We start from the raw sequence: 26,462 nt of genomic DNA, 5'->3' as shown, positions 1-26,462 counted from the left end.
CCACTATCCAGGATTAAGGGTTTTTTTTCTTTCAGGTTTAATTTTTAAAAAATCTAATCAAATATGTAGGCTAAAATTCTACAAGCCTCTCACATCTTCAAGGTATTTCAGTGCAACGCGAAAAAAGAGTATTGTCTTCAGAGATAGACACACTAGATTTATAATCCCAGTTCTACCACCTTGTGTTATTTCCTTCCCCTGTAAAATCCCTGGCTGAATTACTGTAAGAATTAAATGACTTAACATATGTAATACTTCTGCCACCACAAATGTCAGTTCTCTTTCCTGTTGGTAAGTTTTCTTGGGTGCAACCAGTGTGAACAATGTGAATCCGTTTTAAGACTGGGATAGTCACAAATTATGTTTGAAACTAAATATGGATGAGTGAAATATAAATTGCCCACATATACTACAACTTTATAAATGGATATAAATGAAATACTGAGAAGGCAGACTCAGAAATAAAACTGTGGCTTTATTTTTAACTGTGGTTAAACTCACATGGGTGGAATCAAGGCTCTTCAAAAGCAGTCCTGTAATGTGCCTTTTGCTTATCAGTCCAAAGCCTTTCCCTACAACTTCTCATTCCCAATGACAATAAGAGCATGCCAAATGACAAATACCAAGCTTTTATTTAAGGACTGTACAAAAGCAAACAAAAAATTCCTTTCTGAATCTCAGAGGGGATTCAAAAGGATCAGTGTAACACACGGCCTCACCCACAGCTGCCTTTTCAAGGCCACACACAGCTGGTCTACTCTGTATGAAGCCTTGCTTCCTATCTTCCTGATGGTGATCCTTAGGTTTTTCAAAATTAAGATTACGGCTACCACGTTTACAGTCCCCATACCCGGCTATCACCAAGTTAGCTTTATAAACATCCTCTGGTGGCTCAAATGGTAAAGAATCTGCCTGCAATGTGGGTGACCTAGGTGCCATCTCTGGATTGGGAAGATTTCCTGGAGGAGGTCATGGCAACCCACTCCAGTATTCTTGCCCGGAGAATCCCCAGCGATGGAGGAGTCTGGTGGGCTGCAGTCTGTAGGGTCGCAAAGAGTTGGACACAACTGAGTGACTTAACACATCCACATATTAGTTCTGCATGTCACCAAACTATGGTGTAGATAGCATCAAGGGAATAGGAAACAGTGACTTTCTTTTTTTAAATCCCTCTGGCCCTCTGCTCTATATTCCAGAAGAAAGAAGGAAGAGTATGTGATCCAAAAAAAGTTTACTTTTAAAAAGCTGTCCTTGGGGGTTAGAGGCCTGAACTGAGAAAAGGATAAAAGCAATTCTTGATGTGATAAATAAGTCAGGACTGGGCATCCTAACTTCATAACTACAAGCCTGAGTGCAGGATGAGGCAGGATGAAGGCTTTTAAGAAGCCCCTTGAGTAGAGAGTCCCTATATCTCAGTGGCACACATTCCCCACCATCACCTAAACCTAATCTGATTGTTCATCTGGTTTTCAAGAATTCTTCCAGGGCAATGGAAACTTCAAGTTCCCAGAAATTCTAAAACTGAGCCCTAGGAGAAAGTGGTGCAAGAGAAACCATAAAGGGGTTTGGGTTGGGTGAAAGGAGTGGAGATGGTCCAGAATCACTGGACCAGGAGACTGAAGTCCAGGGCACTGGGCTAGAGAGTCTGAGAATCAGGTGATGAGGCCCATCCCTAAAAAGAAGGAACCTTGAGCCCCTGAAGGGCTGGGCCAAGGTCAGAGGACCAGGACAGGATCATATCTTTGAGTGGGACAAGCTCTGACGTCTGAGCAGGGAGCAAGAAAGGGTCCACCTGCAGAGGCACCTCTCCATTAGCCTGGCCTTTTTCTTCTGTGTTGGGGTCAGTTGATTCCTCTGGTTTCTGGAGTTCAGAACAGATTATTAGAGGTGCCGTGTTTTTCCCTCCATCACGAAGGCAAGGTTCAAAGAAAGGGCGGAGGGGGCCGGAGAAACTGTGGGTGAAAGTAAAGATGTGGGACTGGTTGGTCACATCATAGAAGGAGATGACTCCTGCTTCATAGTCCAGAAAAATCCCCACACACCTCGGGGGCTCTTTCAGGCGGAAGGAGGTCTGCGGGGATGTGAGGGCCTCGTACTCATTCCCTTGATTCTGTCGCAGGAGCCAGTGTCCGTTGGCGGGCGAGGCGGTGACCTTCCCCTTCCTGCTCACTGACTCACTACACACCCCCAGGGCCCATTTGGTCTTGTCTGCCACAGACACCTCCCAGTAGTGACAGCCAGCTATGAAGTACTCGGAGCCCAGGACGCTGACAACGAAGTCAAATCGCTCGGGATTGTCGGGCACAGGCTGCCTTGTGTCTCCAAGCTTCACACACTTGCGGTCCTCAGACAGGATGAGTTTGGGATGCGCTGTGTCTGGGTCCAGGGTCACAGTCACTGCAGAGAGTCACAGAGAGGTGAGGTTTTAGGAAGCTAAGTCTCCAGCGACCTCTGAGTAGCTGTGGGGGGAATAATCATCTCTCGGTCTGCAACCATGGTGCCCTCATCCCCGCATGTCCTGGAACTAAAAAAAATATGTTGTCCAGTCTCCCAGATCTACTAGTGGATTAAGTAAAAGAGGGAAATGTTTTTCATCTGTCTGTGAAGCTGTCTTAATCCTTAAGAAATACTGCTTTTGTCTTTGCTGGTCCAAAGGGCTCTCACGTATGGTAATAAACAAGTTGTGATGCTAGACCCAGTAGCGTGATAGCATATTGGAGCCCCAGCTCTGTCTTACACTAGTTATGTGATACTGGGCTTGTTAATCATCTCTAAACCTTCATCTGTAAAGTGGGAATAATAGCAGCACCGATGTTGGAGAGCTGTTGTGCAGATTTGATGAGCTAATGCACTCGATAATGAGTGTGTGATGCTCACTTTCTTAACTAGAATTATTGCTTATAGTCATCATCTTAAAATGTTAATGTAGAGAGATAACTTCCTTAAAATTATGGATTATGAGGGTGACAATGAATCTCCTTCCTTCCCCAAGTCAAAAAACAGGCTCCTTTCGTAGAGTTAAATCCACAAAATGCACACTCAGTCAAGTAGTGGGAATGAATCAGACTAGGAGAGTGAAAAGGGTTTGTGAGTTCCCAGAATATCAATAGCAATGGCACCCCACTCCAGTACTCTTGCCTGGAAAATCCCATGGACAGAGGAGCCTGGTAAGCTGCAGTCCATGGGGTCGCTAAGAGTCGGGCACAACTGAGCGACTTCACTTTTGCCTTTCACTTTCATGCATTGGAGAAGGAAATGGCAACCCACTCCAGTATTCTTGCCTGGAGAATCCCAGGGACAGAGGAGCCTAGTGGGCTGCCATCTATGGGGTCGCACAGAGTCGGACACAACTGAAGCAACTTAGCAGCAGCAGCAGCAGCAGCAGAATGTCAATAGAGGTAACCCGGTGTTTTCTCAATGGGCCGACTCATGGATTCTATTGTTCCTGCCTAAACAAAAACCTTCTGAATGGAAGGGGGATGAGCATCTTGGAAAACGCAGGAAGGGCAGAAAAGCAGTGAAAATAACAGGTCTCATTCAAACAGCAACAAAAATATGTGATCTAGGGAAAAAATTGAAGAGATGTGTAAATCTTTTCAAATAAAACTATGAAACCTTTTTGCAGTCTACATTGCTGGGGCTTCTGCCCAACTCACTCTCTTCTCTGAGAATCACCACTCACCAAGGAAACGGATGTTCAGAGAAAGAAGGCTGTGGCAGATGCGTAGAAAGAGACAGGAGCACTGACTAGCTGTCCAACAGTGGGAAAAGAAGGACTGCTCAACCTGAAAGCACAGCAGAGACTACACAGGAACAGATGAATGGAGTTGACTACAGAAAAATAAGACACTCATGCTTCAAAAGAAATACATCGAGGACATTAACATGCAAATGAAAAACTCAGAAACGTACTGTGTGAAACATACGACCAAGGGTTAATATAGCAAAAAGTCCCCACAAATTGAAAAGTAGCCAGAACAGGACAGGAGCAGACAAGTCACAGAGATAAAATACAAATTTTAAGAAAAATCTCAAAAATCATAGAATACCCTTAAGAGTAAACCAAATATTTATCAGTGTTTTAAAAGAAAGGCGACTTTCTAAATCTAAATTTGATCCTCCCAAAATAAAAGATTTTCAAAATTTGATTAACAGATAAACAGATCAGACCTAAAATTTGTTAAAATTACAATGTGCCTTCTAAAGGAACAGAGTCATGGGCTCTCAACTGTGGATCCATCTGACGGGTGTACCTTACCAAAGTGCAGTCGGGCCCTTTTCCAGCCTGAAAGACAGGAAAAAAGGGCATGGTTAAAGTGACGGAGAAATAAATGGAGACTTTCTGATACAGGGCGGAGGTGGGGAATGGTGGAAGGATGAGGGGGTGCTGGATGAGGGGGAAAGCGCATCTCACCTGAGTTTGCTGCAGCTCTTTTTAACTCTACAAAAGAAGAAACACAGAGTATGAGTCTTCATTGGAAACAGAATCAACAGGAAAGAAGATGTTATGGAAGTTATAAGAGCAGGGGTACTTACTCAGTTCTCTCCGGAGTTTCTCTAGAGAATTAAAAGAATTTGACAAATCAGAATGAAAGCTTCTACATGCCTGTGATGCCCCAGTCCCATCCTAGCCACACTCCTAGAGCAGATCCTTCCCCCACGACCGTGTTTCAACAGCAATGACTCCTAGCCCGGGGCCCCAGTGGTAATGCAGAGGGTCAGCAAGTTCCTATGGGAGCCAAAATGACCTGCAGACTGAATGTACAACACATCTCACATAAATGTATGCAATATTGTGGGAGAAAAATAAAATATAGATTCATTTAAAACTGTTATTGAATTTCCATTAGATTTTCTAATGCATATTTTCTGTGTGAAATCATGTAGATACGTCACGTGTTTGAGGATTTGGGATAGTTGTTATAACGAGGTTCTCATACATGAAAGGGTAGAGAAGCACTGCTCCATGTATCCAGTTGAATGAGGATCCATCTACCTTGGATTCCACCTAACTGAATGTCATGCCTGAGTGATAGAAGTGTCTTCCTGATGACTTCACCTGTAGGAGGTACCCCTCTTCTTGCTAAAACATGTCCTTTTTAGAGACCAGATAACAATTGTGCAGGAAACAAGAGCAGGGAATATTTGAGAAAAAAAAAGAGGCCTTTATGAAGCCAAAAAATCCGCCCCCCATATGCTTGCCCCCTCTCTTTTGCCCCAGGAGGTGAATCTGGGACTCTCATCCTAAAACAAAGATGTCTGCAGAAGGTTTGGAGCACAGATGAGAAGCAGAACTTACTGAGGGCTTTATGGAGTCGTCCTAGAAAACAGAGAAAGAAGCACAAGTGAGCAGGAGGCCTCATCATGCCAGTCGCCCCCCCCCGCCCCCGCCGCCCCCCAGTGGAAAAGATGACGATCCCATCAGCCCCCAATCCAGTCACATCTCCCTAAGGGCAGATGTGGAAATTCACTGGTGCCCGTTCCACTTTCCGGATGACCTGGACTACCCTGACTCTGGTTCCTCTTCCCTTCCCTTTGTCTGTCTGGTTTCCTTTCACTGTCTGTATGAATTTTTCCATATGTTTTTAACCAGTGTCCATGAGTGTATGCCTTGCTGCTCTTTTATAACTGTTGGGCTTCCCTGGTGGCTCAGATGGTAAAGAATCTGCCCGGAATGAAGGAGACCTGGGTTTGATCCGTGCATCAAGAAGATCCCCTGGAGAAGGGAATGGCTACCCACTCCAGTATTCTTTCCTGGAGAATTCCTTAGACAGATGAGCCTGGTGGGCCAGAGTCCATGGCGTTACAGAGTCAGACATGACTGAACATGCACCACACTATGCTATGCCATCATATTCATGGTGTAAAACTAGCTGAAGACCCACTGCTCACTTACTGACATGTTCTATTATTCTCTACAGTGGCCCTCCCTGAAGAACTGTGACCCCAGGAGGTCTGGGACACGTGCATATGCTTCTGCGCTTTGGGGAGCACCATCAGCTTCTCTGGAAGGATTGCCCGCCCACGTTTCCGCTCAGCACTGGCCCCACCACAGAGTTGAAGTGATCCATCTGAGTTTACTGTCAGGCCCTGTGCTAAGGGCTGGACATGCATTAGGTGCTGGGCATTGGGGCTGCTGCTGCTGCTGAGTTGCTTCAGTCGTGTCCGACTCTATGTGACCCCATAGACGGCAGCCCACCAGGCTCCCCCGTCCCTGGGATTCTCCAGGCAAGGACACTGGAGTGGGTTGCCATTTCCTTCTCCAATGCATGAAAGTGAAAAGTGAAAGTGAAGTCGCTCAGTTGTATCCGACTCTTCGTGACCCCATGGACTGCAGCCTACCAGGCTCCTCCATCCATGGGAGTTTCCAGGCAAGAGTACTGGAGTGGGTTGCCATTGCCTTCTCCAGGGCATTGGGGCAGTGAAGCTGAATATGATACAGCCTCCCAATAAGACATTATTTTATCATTCTCACTACCAACAGCCTCCATTCATTGTGTCCTGTTCTTATGATGTAGGTCCTGAATCCTCTCAACAATGTGAGGTGCATATAATGATTATTCCCATTTTACAGAGTGGTGGCCTGGGGCTCAGAAGAACATGGAAATTTGTCCAGATTATCCAGCTAGTAAGTGGCCAAGGCGGAGAAGGCGATGGCACCCCACTCCAGTACTCTTGCCTGGAAAATACCATGGATGGAGGAGCCTGGTAGGCTGCAGTCCATGAGGTCACGAAGAGTCGGATACAACTGAGTGACTTCACTTTCACTTTTCACTTTCATGCATTGGAGAAGGAAATGGCAACCCACTCCAGTGTCCTTGCCTGGAGAATCCCAGGGACGGGGGAGCCTGGTGGGCTGCCGTCTATGGGGTCGCACAGAGTCGGACACGACTGAAGCGACTTAGCAGCAGCAGCAGCAAGTGGCCAAGGAGGCAGGATTCACACGCAAGTCTGTCTGACTCCTAGCTGGAGGCTTTCCTCCTATCCCACACGGTACCTTCCCTTCTAGGATAGGATGGTCATTGCACGGTCATCGCATCCCTGAGGCTGCATCCCACACTTTAACCAGCCCGGAGGAGATGAGAGCCGGGAAGGGAGGAGAAGCCGAAATCATTGCATGTGGAGCCATTTCTGAGCTAGAAGACAATGGTTTGTCTTCCCAGATAGACTTTCAAAGGGCAGAGTCCCACCTGCTTTTTGAATCCAGGGTTCTATCTTTTACCCTCAGTGGCCCAGAGCAAGCATTTAATTAATGAAGACAAAATGGTAATAAGAGAAAGGTTTCAGGAATTGTAACAGGAGGGTGTTGTGGTTTTGTTTTTTTTTTTTAAGTTGTCTTTGATAATACTGAAAACAGTCAGGTGAGAGGATTTATTATCACAATTTTACAGATGAGGAAACCAAACCTCAGAGTAGTAAAGTGACTTAACTCAAGCCTGTAAGTGGCAGATCTGAACCAGTTGCTGCTGACTCCAGCACCTATGATCCTCCCACTGTATCGCACCACCTCTGTCAATGCAAAGTTTGTATGGGTCCTTGAGATTCTCGTACATCCTGTAATACCTTGTTTTAAAAAAAAGTTGGGACCTGTACCACACAGCCTGCAGGGTCTTAGTTCCCCAACCAAGGATCAAATCTGTGCCCCCTACATTGGAAGTTCAGATTCTTAACCACTGGACCACGAGGGAAGTCCCCCATAATACCATTTTAATATATTTTTACATAGTGTATAGATCTTCTTTTTAGGTGATTGCTGGAAAAGCCAGTGAATGGCCCAATGAATTCTGACCACAGGCGTCCCCTCACCCATAGCTAACAACCCTTGACAGTGGAAAGCAAAGCCCAATAATACTAACAGAGGAGATATGTGTGGGGAGCGTGTGCCTGTGTACACATACACATATGTATATTGTACGTTTAACAAGCGACTGTCAGCATTTATGCAGAAGGAGAAAAAACATGCTGTCTGTTCCCTGCCCCTTATGCTATACATAGAATTACCTTTTTCTTTCGCATGGTCGGAGAGAAGATTTTCTAGAGGAAGGAAAAGTAAAAGAAAATGAGATTCTATGCCATTTTCTTGAGGGTCCCTGCTTCTAACTGAGTTTATGGGCTCTTGAACATATCCTCGCCTATCTCATACCTCCTCCTCCCTGATCCAGGCCCTCATCACCTCCCATCAGGATGCCAGAAAGAGTGGCCCAAATTGCCCTCACATTCTGTCTCCTCCCTCTGGTCTCCTCTCAACACAGCAGCCGAAAAGAGCTTTCTGGAAGCATAGTTCTGGTTGGGATATCCCATGCACAGCTTCACCACTGCTCCAAGGAGGAAGATGAAGACCTTCCTGGGATCCCCAGGGCCTCACATGCTGGTCCCTGGCTCCCTCTGCAGCGTCATCTGCTGCCACCTTTCCCCTCATGCAGGCACCACGTCTCTTTCTCAAGCTCTTCTGCTGCGGGTGGTTTTCTGAGCTCTCTTCCCCCTTGTCAGTCCATCTTCCAGGCCAAACCTCACTTCCTTTGGAAAGTCCTCTTGTATCTCTGAAGTCAGGTTAGTTTCATCCAGCCACCATCTCTCCAGCCTTCAGAACTTCCATCTGAGGCATTTGTCTCACTATTAAATTCACGTGTACCTCCCTGACTGGATCAAAGCTTCCAAGAAGGCAAAGACTGCGTCCACTTTCACCCACCATTGTGTCACAAGCATCTGGTATATATAGTCTGAACCACTTAGCAGAGAATTATCAATTACTTGTTGAATGGATAAACATGTCCCCTATGTTAGACCTCCACGACTCTCCCAGAATCAGATCAAGCCATGAGTTCACAGACAAAACCGCCAAACACATTGGAAGGCAAGATATTACAAGAAAGAGTCGTCAGAAAGTGGAAATGACAGGTGCTGATCCCCCTCCCCACTACTGTCACCACCTAGGACAGCAGATGCTGGGATCTGCAGGTCCAGACTTTAGATTAGTGGGTCCTGGGGACACAAAAATGAACAAAACAGAGAAACATCTCCACCCAGCCCAGGACACTTACCTACCTCCATCGCGTGTTCATAGAGAAGCCTCTCTGGAAGGGAGAGAGACAGACGTCAGCTTAAGGAAGGGTCTTTTCTTTTTTTTTTTTAAGGAAGGCCCTTTTCTAACACCCACTCCAGTGTTCTTTTTTTTTTTTTTTTTCACTCCAGTGTTCTTGCCTGCAGAATCCCAGGGACGGAGGAGCCTAGTGGGCTGCCATCTATGGAGTCGCACAGAGTCAGACACAACTGACGCGACTTAGCAGCAGCAGCAGCTTTTCTAACGAGCAGAGCTGTCCACAGGCAGCCTGAGCAGGATTTTGTTCCCTGTCACTATGAGTGTGTGACCATTAGAAAGGATTAGAGGGTCTTCAAACCATCCGATGCAGAAAGGAGTGTTGGATTCTGTGATTTTCAAAGTCCTTTGCAACCCTGAGAGCCAGGAAATGCAAGCCTATTAAGGGTTTCATCCAGTGGATACAACCTGAGTTCTTAGTTTAATTGGAAGATTGGCAGGATGTGTTATGTGCTAATTTCTCTAAAGATAAGAATTCACAGCCCTGCCCAGGAGTTTCCTATTGATCCTCTCTGCAATGTGGACTCCGAGAGCATGGCTTTACCAGTTTTCTCCCAGACAACCTATGGATAACTGTTGAATCTGTGTCGGCATCCTCCCAGCCTTTCCCTAGAGAGTCTGGAGTACTATTTCCTGCCAGTCTGGGCTCCCTTACCACTCAGTTACCTTTTGACCTTCTTTGCTTCCAGATGATGTAAAGGCCCACCACGATGAAAATCCCCAGAACAGGTAGGATCACAGTAAGAGCCACGGCTGATGGCGAGAAGCTATCTGGAGATTCGGCTGAAACAGAAACCACCTGTGACCACCCACTCAGAGCTGCTCCTGTGCCAAGGGAGCAGGTGTCTCAGGCACATCCCAACAGCCTTTGTCACCTCAAGAGACACCTTAAGCCAAGATGGTGAGGGTCTCTGCTTCTCTCAGCAACTCAAGGCCAAGATGACCAAGGGATGACTTTAAGTGAGATGTTTATCTCTCAGGATTGGTTTCAATGACCCTGCCTGAGGACAATGAGTCAAACTCAGCAACTTGGACTTCCCTGGTGGTCCAGTGGTTAAGAATCCTCCTGCCAGTGCAGAGGACACAGGTTCCATCCCTGTTCCAGGAAGATTCCGCAGGCCATAGGACAGCTAAGCCCGTGCACCACAGCTACTGAGCCAATACTCAGGAACCACTGAAGCCCGCGCACTCTAGGGCCTGTGCTTTGCAACAATAGAAGCCGCCACGATGAAAAGCCCGAGCACCAAAACTAGAGAGCAGCCTCTGCTCACCACAACTGCAGAAAGCTGATGGGCAGCAAGAAGACCCAGCACAGCCGACAATAAAGTAAATTTTAAAAAAACTCAGCATCTAGGGACTTCCCTGGTGGTCCAGCGGATAAGACTCTGTGTTTCCAGTGAAGGGGGCATGGGTTCAATTCCTTATTTGGGAGCTAAGATCCCACATGTTGTGCAGCATGGTCAAATAAATTTAATTTAAAAAGAATAAAAGGTGTAAGACAAGACCAAAAAAAAAAAAAAGAGAGAGAGAGAGAGAAACTCAGCACCTAAACCACAATCTCACCCTACCCCATATGGAAAAACTACCCAGAGACTTTGGAGAACTGGAGCTGCGCCCTCAGGAATCCCCTATCATCTTGTGAGCACCCACCTGCTTCCCCTTCCAGTCCTCACTCCAGGACAGAACAGCAGTCAGTGAACCCTTTGCCCTGAGCCCTGTTGGCCAGGACAAACCAATTTCTATAGAGCTACAGCAGCAAGCTGAATGTCTAGGCGGGAGAGAAAGGAGAAAGGAGAGACAAAGTGGAGGAGGAAATAACAGCAGAAGAGGCTCTATGACAAGCAGCAAAGAGCATAAGCTGGATGCGAGTCTTTTGCTCAGCACTGCGTGACCCCAGGCCAGAGACAGGCTCACCAAGCCTGGCCTGCCAATTCTATTCCATTGGGAGATTTAATGAGATCAGGCACTTAGCTCTTAGTGAGAGACAGTGGCAGTAGTAAGAGAAAGAGGGGACAGAGAGAAAAGACAAAAGGGGCTGGCAGAGGTCCATGACTCCTCCCCATCTGGGACCCAAGACCAGTCTTTCTTGGCTCTAAAACCACTCTGCTCTGCCACAGGGCTCCATGTTTCAAGAGTCTTTAAAAGAGTCATACCGTTTTGACCCATTAATTCTGCTTCCAGAAACTCATTCTAAGAAAACAATCAGAATCACTCCCCAAAATATGTGCTAAGATGTGCATTGCACCGTTTATTATAATATAAGGAAAAAATGGAAACCTTCAGATGTCTAGAAATGGAGATCTGAATAATTGTGTTATGCTATAACCACACAATGAAATACTATGCAGCCCTTAAAAACCATGCTGCAGAGAATGACTTAAGGACATGGGTGAACAATGTTCATGGTGTTGTAAATGGAGGGAAAAAAATAAACCCGGGCAGAAGAATACATACACGTAAACATATGAACACTCAGAGATACAGACATACAAGAAAGTCTTCAAAGAAATCCCTCCACTGTATATCTACATATAGACATATATAGTGTATAGACATATATATGTCTATATATGCAGATCTATATAAAACTGAATCACTTTGTTATACATCTGAAACTAATACAGCATTGTAAATTAACTATATTTCAGTTTTTTAATGGTAAAAAAAAAGAAATGCCCTCAAATGTTAGCAGTTGTTCTTTCCAATTTATGAGGTTCTAGGCCATTTAGGGTTTTCTTTAAAATGTTCTGTATTTTTTCAAATTGTCCACAATAAACACTTGTTATTGACAGAATTTTAAAAACCCCAAAATTGCTTTCTTAAGTTTCAGCTAGCATAGGAGTTTTCTCTGGAACCACCAGGGACTTCAGGCTTTTTTCCTGCCCTGCATTTATCTCCTAGGACCATGGCTGGTCTCCTCTTGGCCGAGGGCCATGCCGCAGATGGTGCAGTACACACTCCCCAGAGTGCTGTCCCTGGCTCTGTTGGACACCTTTGCCCAATGTCCTAGGCAGGGAAAGAGGTTCAGAAACTCTTACCTAACATGTGCAAAGGCAGCTGGAAGAAGACCAGTGTGGTGAAGCATCTAGAGAGCCAGGAGCCTGAGCAACTTGGCATCTTCATCCAAACTAGGAGGACAGATACAGGGAGACATCAAAAAGAGTCAGTCAGCTTGATGTGAGAAAGGGTACCACCCAGCAGGTGAGGCGGAGATGGAGGTTGCATAGCGTATGCTCTGGTGTCACAGAAACCAAGTGTCTAATCCCAGCTCTGCTGCTTAGCTCCATGTAAGCCAAGTCTCTGGGACTCAGTTTCTCCATCTTTGAAATGGGTATACTTACCATGCCTCCTGGCAAGATTACTATGAAGACTGAAGGAAGCTAGCAACACAGAGGCTGGCATCATGGTTAAGTCTATAAATGCCTTTAGTGGAGACAGGAGGGTGAGACACCAACTACGATATAGACAGCACAGGGAGGAGTCTGGAAGAATGAGAACTTATACCCAGAACTAGCCAGATAAACATGGTAAGGACTGACTGTTTTTTGCATTTAGTGTCCCAGGTCAAGCTTGGAAAGTGCCTGTTGCAAGCCAATCATGGGCCCACGATGTAGCCTGAAGCACTTCCTGGACAGCTTTTCAAGTCTGACTGTTGGGAAACAAGAAACTAAGGCAGTGAGATCCCTTCATTTCATCATGAAGGCACTAATTCTACAAGTTCAGCTAACTCCTTGGGGTTAGAAGGACCTGGGCTCAAGTCATAGCTCCACCCATGTCCCAGTTCTGTGTCCCTGGGAAAGTTGTCTCTTTTTTTGATAGTGCTGTGCTGCCATGGGGAATTTCTTCGTTTCCTAACCAGGAATCGAACCCATGCCCCCTGCAGTGTAAGCACTGAGTCTTAACCACTGGACCACCAGGGAAGTCCTGGGCCTTCAATTCTTAGCGTATAAAGGGGGGACCTTCTTCACTTGCCAATGCGAGGGTTCAAGGAAATGATGCATGTAGAGCACCTGTCACCAATACCTGTTGTTATTATTTCTAAACTGAAAGAGACCAATCATCCCTGGGAGGTGTGGGTCACCATCCGCACTTGCTATTGTCTGAAATTCCTTGTTGTCGCTAAGTCGCTAACTCATGTCCAACTCTTTGCGACCCCATGGACTACACCACTCCAGGCTTCCCTGTCCTTCACTGTCTCCCAGAGTTTGCTCAAACTCATGTCCACTGAGTCAGTGATACCATTCAACCATCTCATCCTCTGTCTCCCTCTTCTCCTCCTGCCCCCAGTCTTTCTCAGCATCAGAGTCTTTTCCGATGAGTTAGCTCTTTGCATCAGGTGGCCAAAATATTGGAGCTTTAGCTTCAGCAGCACCCCTTCCAGTGACTATTCAGCGTTGATTTCCTTTAGGATTGACTAGTTTGATCTCTTTGCTGTCCAAGGGACTCTCAAGAGTCTTCTCCAGCACCGCAGTTTGAAAGCATCAGCTCTTCAGTACTCAGCCTTCTTTATGGTCCAACTCTCACATCTGTAACATAACTACTGAAAAAAACCATAGCTTTGACTATACGGACCTTTGTCAGCAAAGTGATGTCTCTGCTTTTTAATACACTGTCTAGGTTTGTCATAGCTTTCCTTCCAAGGAGCAAGCGTCTGTTAATTTCATGTCTGCCATCCAGAAATTCCTTGGGCAGGAAACAAATCTTTCATGGCACCCCTGGGGTTGAAGTTCAAATGCAAACCCTCAAGAAAGAGAGAATCTATCTCTTACACTCTTACCTTCTCTTCAAGATTTCAAATCCTTTCCAGAAAGTCATAAGGCTGGATCCCTGTAGGTCTTGGAAGATGGCAAAACGGAGCTTGGAGTGGGTAGGACGGTCAAAGCAAGGTTGTGAAACTGAAGATGGACTCACGATTTGAACATGTTTCCAGTTCTGTTTATCTCATGGCAAACAGCACACTGGTTTAGGGTTCTATTGTCAGTTTTTGTTTTAAAATTGTGATGCATGCATATAACAACTATGCATAGGGACTTCCCTGGTAGTCCAGTGGTTAAGAGTCCACCTTGCAATGCCGGGGACACAGGTTCTATTCCTGGTCAGGGAATTAAGATCCCAACTGCAGCTGAGCAACTAAGCCTACGTGCCACAACTAGAGAATCCGTGCACCGCAACTAAATCCCGATGCAGCCAAAGAAAATAAATATCTTTACAAAAATTATGCATAGTCAGATACAATTTAGGGGGAAGATGCTTAGAGAAAAGGCAAGAATGTAGATATTAAGCAGTGGTGATTTCTAAGAGTGGGAGAGGAGAACAAAGATGATCGTTACAGTTTTCTCTGTGTGTTTTCTAAATTATCTACCTTGAATGTGTATAACTGTGAGTATCAGGAAATAAATCTATTAAAAGAGGCAGTAGGAGGATGACCAGGAAGGAAAGGAGAAAAAGGAGGAGAAATAGAGTTCACTTTGGGCAAGGGAACACACAGTCCAGGAGGAACCTCTCTCATTCTTGCTATTGGTAATTTATGTCTCTTTTTTCTTGATCAGTCTGACTAGAGGGTCAATTTCATTGATCTCAATGAATCATCTTTTGGTTTCATTTGTTTTCTCTAATGTTTTTCTGTTTCTTATTGTATTAGTTTTTGCTCAGATCTTTATTAATTCCTTTCTTCTGCTTACTTCGGATTTAATTTGTTCTTCTTTCCGTGTTGCTTAGGTCAATGATCTGTGGTCTTCTTTCCTAATATTGTCACTTAGTACAATACAGATGACTATATTACTCATCTTTTCTAATATAGTCATTAGTCATTTATCACAAGTTTCTCCTTAGGAATTGCTTTAGCGACATCCAACAAATCTTGATACGCAGTCGTTTTCATTTTCGTTACAGTCAAAATACATTCTATACTTCTGATTAAATTCAGGCATCCATGGACCCAGTATACATGGAAGAACTAGGTGGAGAGAGGCATTTTAGGGCAACAGGGAAGCACTAGGGCCCTGAGCCTGAGTCACCACTTACCGACCAATTGTTTAAGCAGAACTTCTAAGCCTCAGTCTCTGTCTTTGTGAAATTGTGAATAAAGACAGTGTTCATTTCAACAAGTAAAAAAAGAAAAATGTTCTAATTTCCTTTTAATTTCTTCTTTTAATTAAATGTATTATCTAGTTTCCAAATATTTGAAATTTTTTGAGATAACTTTCTATTAGTTTCTTTTTTCCCTTTAGCTCACGTTTCATAGACACTACAAAAGATTAAAAGTGATATCCTACGACTATATACCCTACTACTGTACACATCAGTTGGCCTGCCCCAAGACGCAGCTCAGGTCGTTCCCTCCAGAGGAAGGGAGGCTTGCCTCCCCAGCTCCCACAGGAAAGGCCTGTCCTGTCCCACACCACGTCTAGGAGGAGTGTAAGGTCTTGGTTTTAAGCACGGCAGTAGGACAAAGGAGGTTTTGTTCTCAAGGCCCTCTACTGCAGCCTGGCCCTAAGATGGCCCAGGGCCACTTGGAGAAATATTCTTTGCTCTTCTGAACATCAGACTTGATGGTATTACTGCCAGGCTTCCAGCCAGCTGGGCACACTTTCCCATGTGTGTCAATAAACTGAAAGGCCTGAACTAGTCTCAATGTCTCATCCACAGAGTGGCCAACAGGAAGGTCACTGGTGGTGATCTTTCAAAGGATACCTTTATCGTCAATAGTAAGAAGGGTCTGAATGAGATGCCTTCATCAGCCTTTAAGATCCCATAGTCCTGAGCAATGGTGCCCTTGGAGTCTGATATCAAGGGAATGTTCACAGGCCCCAGTCCTCCTTGTTTCTTGAGTGCATTAATCCATGCTGGGTGACAAGAAGTGAAAATCCACAGAAACATCCATCACTTGGCAGTTGAGTCTCTTTTTTAAAATTTATTTATTTTAGGCTGCACTGGGTCTTCATTGCTTCTCGAGGGCTTTTGCTAGTTGCAGCAAGAAGGGGCTGTTTTCTGCTGTGGTCCCCAGGCCTCTCGTTACAGAAGCTTCTCTTGTTGAGGAGCACAGGCTCTGGGGTGCACAGGCTTCGGTAGCTGTGGCATGTGAGCTCAGTAGTTGTAGCACATGGACTTCATTTCCCCACAGCACATGGAATCTTCCCGGACCAGGGATCGAACCCGTGTCCCCTTCTTTGGCAGGCAGATTCTTAACCACTGCACCACCAAGAAAGACCGGCAATTGAGTTTTTTCAATTCTTCTGCCCTATCACTGAAAGCAATGATCTCCATGGGGTACACAAAGGTGAAGTCAAGAGAGTGAAAGAAGAACAAGCATATTTTTCTCTGTAGTCAGATAGGCTGATATCTTTGAACTGACCATCTGGCACAACAACTATTGCTTTGAACTAAGGGGCACGGTGCCCAATTTCAGCATTTCCTGAAGACATATTGCTATCAGCAGTTCTCAGGCGGGAACCACAGAGACCAGTCAGGAAGAAGACTGATGCTGCTAAGCCGCTTCAGTCATGTCCGACTCTGTGCGACGCTATAGACGGCAGCCCACTGGGCTCCCCCGTCCCTGGGATTCTCCAGGCAAGAACACTGGAGTGGGTTGCCATTTCCTTCTCCAGTGCATTAAAGTGAAAAGTGAAAGTGAAGTCGCTCAGTCGTGTCCAACTCTTAGTAACCCCATGGTCTGCAGCTCACCAGGCTCCTCTGTCCATGGGATTTTCCAGGCAAGAGTACTGGAGTGGGGTGCCATTGCCTTCTCCCAGGAAGAAGACACACCTCTCTTATTGATTTCTAGTTTAATCCTGTTGGGGCCAGAAAACATACTTCATGTGGCTTCAACCCTTTGAAATGTATTTACTTATTTTATGGGCTGGCATATGGTCTATTTTGGTAAACGTTTCATGCGTATTTTGCTGTCATCGGGTAGAATGCGACTCACATGACACGAGACTTGAGCATTTTGATTGAAGGTGTGAATTTTATTTCTCATACTCTCACGTGAGAAGAGCAGAGAGTAAGCTACTTGACAACATTCCCAAACATCTAAGGTTATATAAAACCAAGAGTTAAAAGAGGGGCTTATGTCCCTAGCGAATTGAGGACTAGAGCCAGATGCTTGCTTTCAGTCTTGGCTTGGGCTCTCTATCTGTGTGACTTTGTAACTTGGAGCAAGTCACTTAAACTCTTAGGCCCTGATTTTTCATCTTTAAATTGGGAGATTCACTTACATTTGCTGAGTACACTGTCGATTGGGAAGTAACAAGAGGTAAGGAAATGTATTTGGCTTTTGATCCAGTAAGAAATATTCTGGAAATCTACTCTAAGGAAAGAATCTGAAATACAGAAGTTTACATGATGTCAGTAGTATTTGTATAATAGTGAAAAACAGGACCATCTATAAGTACATCAATAAGGAAATGACTAAGTTAATTACAGTTCATCAAGCCTATGCTTCAAATGTAAACTAATGATGTGTTAAAAGCAAAAAAAGGAAGGCCTATAAAATATGAGTAGTCACTAATCATTAAGGTGGTTGGAAATATGGGCAATTTTTTCTCCTCTCTATTTCCCAACTTATTAATAAAGTATAATATATTGATGAACAAATGTGTAACATGAAACTAAATTTAGCAAAAATGAAATGCATTTAATTAAAGAATTTTGACTAGTTGAAGTTTTTAGTTCCTTTCCCCAGCTCCATTATGCTATAATCTTGCTTCCTAAAAGGAAAAACAACATATCAAGAATGTCTAACTTTCAGTTCTCCATTCAGTTCAGTTCAGTTCAGTCGCTCAGTCATGTCTGACTTTGCGACCCCAGTTCTCCTTTAGAAATATCCTAATTTGGAAATATGATACTTCAGATTACAAAATTACTGAGTTAAGAGGGGCATTATCCAAATTCTATTTTTGAGAGAGCCTTCAGTGGGCAGAGCAATGGTAAAGGAAAACCATGTTATTCAGTGGAAGTTTCCGAGCCAGATGGGAAAAAAAAATCAAACAAAGGGACTGCAAAGTAAAAGATGGTAGAGGGGAGACAAAGTAGAAGAAAAAGACTGAAAAAATAAAAGGGTGAACAGATGGTGAGGAAGAATTTGCCATCATCAGCTGTCTAGATGTTACCTTTGCTGTAAGTCACCAGGTCCCCAAATTGCTATATGTAAAAGAGTATTTTTTTCATTGCTATACATGTGATTTTAATTTTTTCTTGTATCCATCCTACTTTAAGGAACTAAAAGTCCTCTCTTCTTACTATCTCCCCTGGTCTTAAAAAAAAATGTTATTGGCGTATAGTTGATTTATAATGTTCTGCCATTTTCAGGTATACAGCAGTGAATCAGGTGTACATATACATACGTCCACTCTTTTTAAGATTCTTTTCCCCTATAGGCCATTATAGAATATTGAGTAGAGTTCCCTATGTTATACAATAGGTCCTTATTAGTTGTCTATTTTATATACTGTAGTGCGTATATTGGAGAAGGCAATGGCACCCCACTCCAGTACTCTTGCCTGGAAAATCCCATGGACAGAGGAGCCTGGTAGGCTGCAGTCCATGGAGTTGCAAAGAGTCAGACACGACTGAGCGACTTACTTTCTCTTTTCACCTTCATATATTGGAGAAGGAAATGGCAACCCACTCCAGTGTTCTTGCCTGGAGAATCCCAGGGACGGGGGAGCCTGGTGGGCTGCCGTCTATGGAGTTGCACAGAGTCAGACAGGACTGAAGCGACTTAGCAGCAGCAGTGTGTATATGGGCTTCCTGATGGCTCAGACAGTCAAGAATCTACCTGCAATGCAGGAGACCCAGGTTTGTTCCCCGGGTTGGGACGATCTCCTGGAGAAGGAAATGGTAACCTACTCCAGTGTCCTTGCCTAGAGAATCCCATGGACAGAGGAGCCTGGCGGGCTGTAGTCCATGAGGTCACAAAGAGTCGGCCATGACAGGAGTGAATGAGCGCACACCCACAGTGTGTATGTATCAATTCCAGTCTACCTCTCCCCCATCCTTACTCTCTGGTACCTGTACGTTTGTTTTCTACATCTGTGACTCTATTCCTATTTTGTAAATAAATTTATTTGTGCCCCCCATAAGCAATATCATGTGATATTTGCTTTTCTCTGTCTGACTTACTTCACTCAGCATGACACTCTCCAGGTCCATCCACATTGCTGCAAATGGCATTGTTTCATTCTTTTTAATGACCGAGTAATAGTCCAGCGTGCATATGTGCATCTTTACCCATTTCTTTGTGGATGGACATTTAAGTTGCTTCCATATCCTGGCTACACTAAACACTGCTGCACTGAGCACTGGGGTGTATGCATCCTTTTGAATTATGGTTTTTTTCATGTATATGCCCAGGATTGGGATTGCTGGGTCATATGGCAGTTCTATTTTTAGTTTTTTAAGGAACCTCCTTACTGTTCTCCAGGCAGTTTTATCAATTTACCTTCCCACCAGCAGTGTAGGAGGGTTCCTTTCCCTCCACATCCTTTCCAGCATGTATTGTTTGTAGAAAAAATTTGGATAATGGCCATTCTGACCAGTGTGAGGTGATACCTCATTGTAGTTTTGATTTGCATTTCTCTGACAATTACTGATGTTGAACATCTTTTCATGTGCTTTTTGACCATCTATAGTTCCCTTGCCTTGGCCTCAAATTCACTCCAGCTCTGGGAACCCTTCACACTGCCTTCTGGAAATGGGTGGTCCCTGCCCTGACAGGCACCCATGGTCAGCCAGCTCTTCTCACCTCTAGCATAGCCCCATGATATTTCAGCTGTTTTACATTTTTTGTCAAATAAAATTTATTACTTTTTGTATACTAGTTATTTTAGAAAATCTGGATATTACAAGGAAAAAAAAAAACCAAACGACCAAAACATGTGAAATTACCTGTAATTCCTTTACCTGAAGATAATATAGTTCTTCAAATATTTTTTCTGTGTAGGTGTATAACTTTTAAAGTAGGACTATAACCTCTGGAGGAGGGAATGGCAACCCATTCCAGTATTCTTGCCTGGAGAATTCCATAGACAGAGGAACCTGGTGGGCTGCAGTTCACGGGATTGTAAAGAGTCAGACACGACTGAGCAACTAAGCACAGCACATACTGTATGTGTTCTTTTCATACCCAGCATTTTTACCAAGGACTACATTATGTAGTTTTTCCATGCCATCAAATATTCTTTTAATAATTTCAATATTCTGTCATGAATGTGCAAGAATTTTTCAAATAATACAATAATTTAAAATGAATTTAAAAATAATATTATAGAATATTCAGGTTTTCCCCAGTGCATTTCTATTATAAGCTTCGCTACAACTAACTGTGGATTAAAGCTCGGGTTATAAGGCTTAGTCCTAGTCTTAGTATGGTCTCTAACTAAGTGACTTTGTAACTTTAAGGAAATCACAAACTCTTAGGCCTTGATTTTCCCATCTTTAAAATGATGAGACTTTTAATTTGCACTGCCAAATTGCCCTCCATAGAGGTCATATCAATTTACCAAAGTATATGGAATTGTTTTTCCACAATCTTGCCATTACTGGGTTTTATTTTTTTATTCTTTGTCATTTTAATAAGTAAGAAAATGGTATCTTATTAAAAATAATGATGTATCATTTTAATTTGTACTTCTTTGATTATTTCTTTGTCATTTGAATTTTGTCAGCTACCTGTCTTTATACTTTGTCCATTTTTCTATTTGGACATTTGTCTCTTAAATGGCTTCTTTAAGCAATATAATTCTTCATAGAATAACAATTTTTTTTTTCTATTACACATGTTGGAAATATTTTCCCCCACAGGAAATCATTCACCCTTAAGTTTGAAACAGTTTAATTTAAAAAACTTCTAAATCAGAAAAAAATATGCAACCAAAGCTCCCCTGACAAGTCAAAGCAGCTTAAGAAGACCCTGCATATATACAGATGTTCAGTCTGAAAGCACACAGCCAGGACCTGGCTAAGAGTAAGGGCTAAGCAAGTGTTAGCTGTCATACTTAACACCGATGACAGTAATACCTAAAGGAGAGTCTTTTGACAAAACCCGTTGGGTCCCCTTGTCACTTGCCCCCTTTTGTGTTCCTCATTTCCCCATTTTATCCTCCCTAAAATGTTCTTGTGAATATGGAGAAAGGAGATAGTTTCTCCAACGAACCTGAGGATCCCAAGAAAGTCACAGAACTGAAAAGAATAAAGAGAGGGGAGAGGGAGGAGGACTCACCACCTTTGGCATTGGCCCTTTGTCCCTCACTGGCTGCACTGGAGTCTCTAAGCTGGAAACACCCTCCGCCCATCCAGGGAGACCAGGCATCAGGCAGAGCAGCAGGAAGGACTCCAGAGATGGGTCTGGGAAAGGTTTGTCTTTTATTCTAAGGCCTGAGGCTCTCAGCCAGAGCTCCCTCAGCCACACAGACTCTCTTCCAGCTGTTCCTAAGCACCAACAAGCCACGCCCTGCCTGTCTGCCCCTGATAAAGGAACAGAGCAAAGAGAAGGTTCCTAAAAGCAGGGAAGCCTCCCAGTGCCGCCAGGTGCCAGGTAAGGAACAGGACCTCTGCCCCTCGGCTCCTTCTCCCATTCAAGCTAATGGCATGCTGATTGCTTTGATACATTTTGCTCCTATCACACCCAAGCTGAAAAGCTTGCTCCTCTTTGCTTTCCAATTCAGAGTCAAATTGAAGACTGGTTGCAGACACCCAATTAGCCACCTTCTTTAACTCGCTACTTTTATCTCCAACTGCACTCTGACATGTGCTTTCTGACAAACCTGCTGACTGTCCCCCAATTGTGATAAACCCTTTCCCGCCTATCTTGCTCCCAGAATATCCATAATTATATGTTCATAATGTACATAACTGCATTCTCACCCATGCATTATATACTGTTATGTATTTTTGAACTTTACAAAGATGGAGCACATTGTACATGAGTTCCTGTGGGTTCCTTTTCTCACTCCACATTAGTTTCTGAGTCTAGCAGCACCTATGGTTGCTCACACCATGTCCCCTCAGCCCACTCAATTTCAGGGTAGCTGAGTGAGACTTGCAGGCAAGCTGCCAGCATTCCACCTCACAGGCCAGAGCAGTTCTTTGCCTACCGAACTGGGAGTCTTTTCAAACTTGAGAAAGCTGTTCAGCCTGTGAGTAGCTTAGAAGTTCAGGAAAGTTAATGCCCCAGGGGGTCAAGGGGGCTTGGGCTATCAGGGATGGAAGTCAGTGGAAAATGGTTCAGCCCCACATCTCCAGAGGAACAGTTCTAAGCTGTATCCTACACGATTCCTCAGGGAGTTCCCAGCAGGAATAAGGACGATCCCCACCATCATCAGTAACTCAGTAATGCACATTTTATCGGTTTGTCTTCCTTTTCTTCTCATTCACCATTTCTGATTCCTGGGATCACCACCTAAATACACTCTTGCACTGAAGAATTTATCTTGCACTCTGATTTTGTGGAGTACAAATTAAGAGAGTGAAATCAATCCCTACTGATTGATAGAGCTTTAATATATTCATCCAACACTGTGGTGTGTGTGAGGGTGTGTGTGTGGTCAGTCATGTCTGATTCTTTGCAACCCCATGGACTGTAACCTGCCAGGCTCTTCTGTTCGTGGAATTTTACAGGCAAGAATACTGGACTAGGTTGCCGTTTCTTTCTCCAGGGGATCTTCCCAACCTAGGGATTGACCCGAAGTCTCTTGCGTCTCCTGCATGGCAGGAGGATTCCTTAGCCACTACATCTCCTGGGAAGCCCCAGTGTGTGGCAGATCATTGTATTTAATATGAGTATACCAACAGTCTGCCCATTTCCTCATTGATAACAGTGAGGGTTATTTCTGGGCTTTTGCTTTTACAAATAGCGCTGTTATGAACATTCTTGACCTGTGTTACCCAGTTTATATTTGCAACAGTTTCTCTGGGACAGCAGTTCTCAATGTGGATCCATGAATTCTGAGAGTTCCTGAGATCCTTTCAGGGGACCCCTGTGCGATCATGTTCACTGAGCCATCATTTGTCTTTTTCAAAGTGTTGACATTTCCCCTGAACCAGCAAAAGCAATGATGGGTAAAACTGACAGCATCTTAGTATAATCAAGGAAGTGGCACCAAACTGTAGTAGAAGTTGCTGATTTTAATGAAGCTCAACCATTGAGCACATATCTTTTAAATATTCAGTGTGTCAAAATGGAAGTAGACTTAAGCAGTTCTGCTATGTATCAAGATACAATGGCTTTCTCCAGGAAAAGCACATAAATGATGACTTGTGAGCTGAACTAGCTCTTTACTCATGACCTTCATTCCTACCAAAAAGTATAACCAACAGACAAAGTATGATTATTCAGACTTGGGGACTCGGCAGTTGTTTTCTCTAAAAGGAACAAAGGACACTTTGTCACTTCAAGGAAAACAACTGACAGTATTTGTTGCCAAAGAGATTTGATATTTTGGTTGGAAATTAGAAGTTTGGAAACCTTTTATCTGCTACTGTGAGCTTAATGGTTTCCCACTAAAAGAAGATTTTCCCGATGAGACTGCTAGTGACATTAATGAATATGAAATGTGTCAACATTTGAAAGATCTGCACAATTCAGTGAAGCAGTAAATTCAAATTGACTAATACATGTGTTGACAACCATGCACGAGTAAAAGATAAAATTCAGGATAAGCTAGTGTGTTTTACTGTAACAGTATGAAAAGTTCATTGGTATATAATATATTTGAAAGTTGCTAAAAAGAGTAGATCAAACCAGATAGTCCTAAAGGAAATGAACCCTGAATATTCACTGGAAGGATTGATGCTGAAGCTGCAGCTCCAGTACTTTGGCCAGTTGATGAGAAGAGACAACTCACTGGAAAAGACTCTGATGCTGGGAAAGGTTGAGGGTAGGAGGAGAAGGGGGCGATAGAGAATGAGATGGTTGGATGGCATCACTGACTCAGTGAACATGAGTTTGAGCAAATTCGGAGAGACAGTGAAGGTCAGGGAAGCCCGAATGCCACACTCCTTGGAGTCTCAAAGAGTCAGACACGACTTAGTGATTGAACAACAAAAGAGTAGATCTTAAACGCTCTCACCACAAAAAAGAAATGGTAATCTCATGTGATGTGCTGGTGGTGGTGGCTACCTTTATGATGGTAATCAGATTGCAATCTGTAAGTGTGTCAAATCAACCTATTGTACACCTCAAACTTATACAATATTATAAACTTATACAATTATATCTCAATAAAAACAGGTGAGGAAAGATAGGAAAAGTTCACTGGTATAGTTTTAGATTCTATGCGGCAATAACTTTTAAGACAAGTGGTAACTTGTCAAGTTTCTTCTAGCATCAAAGAAAAAAAATCCACAATTATAAGAGGTGATTGAAACGTTCCTTTTCCAGAGAACCCTCCTATACTGTTGGTGGGAATGTAAATTGGTGTAGCCACTATGAAAAACAGCCTGGAGTTTCCTTAAAAAGGTGAAAAATAAAGTTGCCATATGATCCAGCAATCCCACTCCTGGGCACATATCCAGAGAAAACTGTAATTCAAAAAGATATATGCACCTCAGTGTTCAAAGCAGCACTATTTACAATAGCCAAGACATAGAAGCAACCTAAATGTCCATCAACAGATGAATGGATAAAGTAGATGAGCACACACACACACTCAATGGAATACTACTCACCCGTTAAAATGAATGACATGATGCCGCTTGCAGCAACAAGGATGGACCTATAGATGATCATACCAGATGAAGTGAGTCAGAAAGGGAAAGACAAATGCCATGTGATGCTACTTATACGTGGAATCTGAAATATGACACAAATGAGCTTATTTACAGAACAGAAGCAGAATCACAGACAGGGAGAACAAAGTTATGGTTAACGAAGGGAAAAGGGGGTAAGAAAGGAATAAATAAGGAGTTTGGAATTAGCAGATACAAAACACTATAATAAAATAGATAAACAACAAGGACTTACTATATAGCACAGGGGCCTAGAGTCAATATGCTGTAATAAATCATAGCGGAAAAAATATAGAAGAATAATAAATACATATTTCTATAGATAACTGAATCATTCTGCTATATACTAGAAACTAATACAATCCTGGAAATCAACTACTTCAATTAAAAAAAATTTTTTTAAGAAAAAGAAAAATATCCATATATAAGTGGACCTGGGCAATTCAAGCCATCCTTGTTCAAGGGTCAATTGCACGTGAACTTCCTGATTGAATGCAGTAGCTTGTATGAGGATACAGCTGACTTCTATTAAGCCAGACACAGAAAAAGACTTACAGAAACAGAAAACAAGTCCATCTTTCTCACTAACTTTTTGTTTCAGAAAATAATTGTTTTCATAAAATATGCATGTTAACATGTAATGTGTTTATTATTTTTGTTTTCAAATGAAGCAATAATTGTAATTTAAGTATCTCCATTTTAATTTCTAATATGGTAAGTTTCAAAAAATATAACCCACAGAAACTGAAGCTCTTAGGAGTTCTCAGCAATTTTTAACACACACACACAACTACACCCTTCATGCCATCACTATACCTATCAAAATTGACAATCAGTTCAGTTCAGTCACTCAGTCGTGTCCAACTCTTTGCGACCCCATGAATTGCAGCACGCCAGGCCTCCCTGTCCATCACAAACTCCTGGAGTTCACTCAGACTCACGTCCATTGAATTGGTGATGCCATCCAGCCATCTCATCCTCTGTCATCCCCTTCTCCTCCTGCCCTCAATCCCTTCCAGCATCACAGTCTTTTCTAATGAGTCTTCGCATGAGGTGGGCAAAATACTGGAGTTTCAGCTTTAGCATCATTCCTTCCAAAGAACACCCAGGGCTGATCTCCTTTAGAATGGACTGGTTGGATCTCCTTGCAGTCCAAGGGACTCTCAAGAGTCTTCTCCAACACCACAGTTCAAAAGCATCAATTATTCAGCACTCAGCTTTCTTCACAGTCCAACTCTCACATCCATATATGACCACTGGAAAAACCATAGCCTTGACTAGATGGACCTTTGTTGGCAAAGTAATGTCTCTGCTTTTCAATATGCTATCTAGGTTGGTCATAATTTTCCTTCCAAGGAGTAAGCGTCTTTTAATTTCATGGCTGCAGTCACCATCTGCAGTAATTTTGGAGCCCCCAAAAATAAAGTCTGACACTGTTTCCACTGTTTCCCCATCTATTTGCCATGAAGTGATGGGACCAGATGCCATGATCTTCGTTTTCTGAATGCTGAGCTTTAAGCCAACTTTTTCACTCTCCTCTTTCACTTTCATCAAGAAGCTCTTTAGTTCTTCTTCACTTTCTGTCATAAGGGTGGTGTCATCTGCATATCTGAGGTGATTGCTATTTCTCCCGGCAATC

General features: G+C 43.5%; 1 protein-coding gene and 1 pseudogene across 2 annotated transcripts; both read right to left on the bottom strand.

The window, feature by feature from the left end:
* Positions 1 to 455: 455 nt before the first annotated feature.
* Positions 456 to 21,504, bottom strand: ERMAP (erythroblast membrane associated protein (Scianna blood group)). 2 transcript variants are annotated; one of them, XM_042246709.2, is made up of 10 exons: positions 21,318 to 21,504; positions 12,136 to 12,225; positions 9,764 to 9,880; positions 9,042 to 9,074; positions 8,002 to 8,034; positions 5,300 to 5,320; positions 4,537 to 4,557; positions 4,415 to 4,441; positions 4,259 to 4,285; positions 456 to 2,397 (listed from the first exon to the last, which is right to left on the bottom strand). In XM_042246709.2, exons 1-10 carry the CDS (start codon positions 21,388 to 21,390, stop codon positions 1,673 to 1,675), a joined length of 1,167 nt encoding a protein of 388 aa, XP_042102643.1. In that variant the 5' UTR covers positions 21,391 to 21,504; the 3' UTR covers positions 456 to 1,672. The 2 variants fall into 2 exon arrangements, with proteins under 2 accessions (XP_042102643.1, XP_042102648.1); XM_042246714.2 differs by having other exon boundaries at positions 21,321 to 21,504.
* On the bottom strand, positions 15,328 to 16,521 carry LOC101102862 (peroxiredoxin-1-like; annotated as a pseudogene).
* Positions 21,505 to 26,462: the final 4,958 nt, after the last annotated feature.

This window comes from Ovis aries, chromosome 1 (genome assembly GCF_016772045.2).
Source record: "Ovis aries strain OAR_USU_Benz2616 breed Rambouillet chromosome 1, ARS-UI_Ramb_v3.0, whole genome shotgun sequence".
Classification (NCBI taxonomy): Eukaryota; Metazoa; Chordata; class Mammalia; order Artiodactyla; family Bovidae; genus Ovis; species Ovis aries.
The sequence above is the reverse complement of the archived record's forward strand: the minus strand, read 5'-3'. Positions and strand labels throughout refer to the sequence as shown.

Bases quoted from the DNA above. Each gene is read 5' to 3' on its own strand.
- ERMAP (XM_042246709.2), bottom strand. From the start codon at position 21,390: ATGGGCGGAGGGTGTTTCCAGCTTAGAGACTCCAGTGCAGCCAGTGAG. The intron at 9,075-9,763 runs GTAACTGAGTGG...TCTCCCTTCCAG, and splicing joins GAAGCAAAGAAGGTCAAAAG to AGAGGCTTCTCTATGAACAC. The intron at 4,442-4,536 runs GTAAGTACCCCT...CTTCTTTTGTAG, and splicing joins GAAACTCCGGAGAGAACTGA to AGTTAAAAAGAGCTGCAGCA.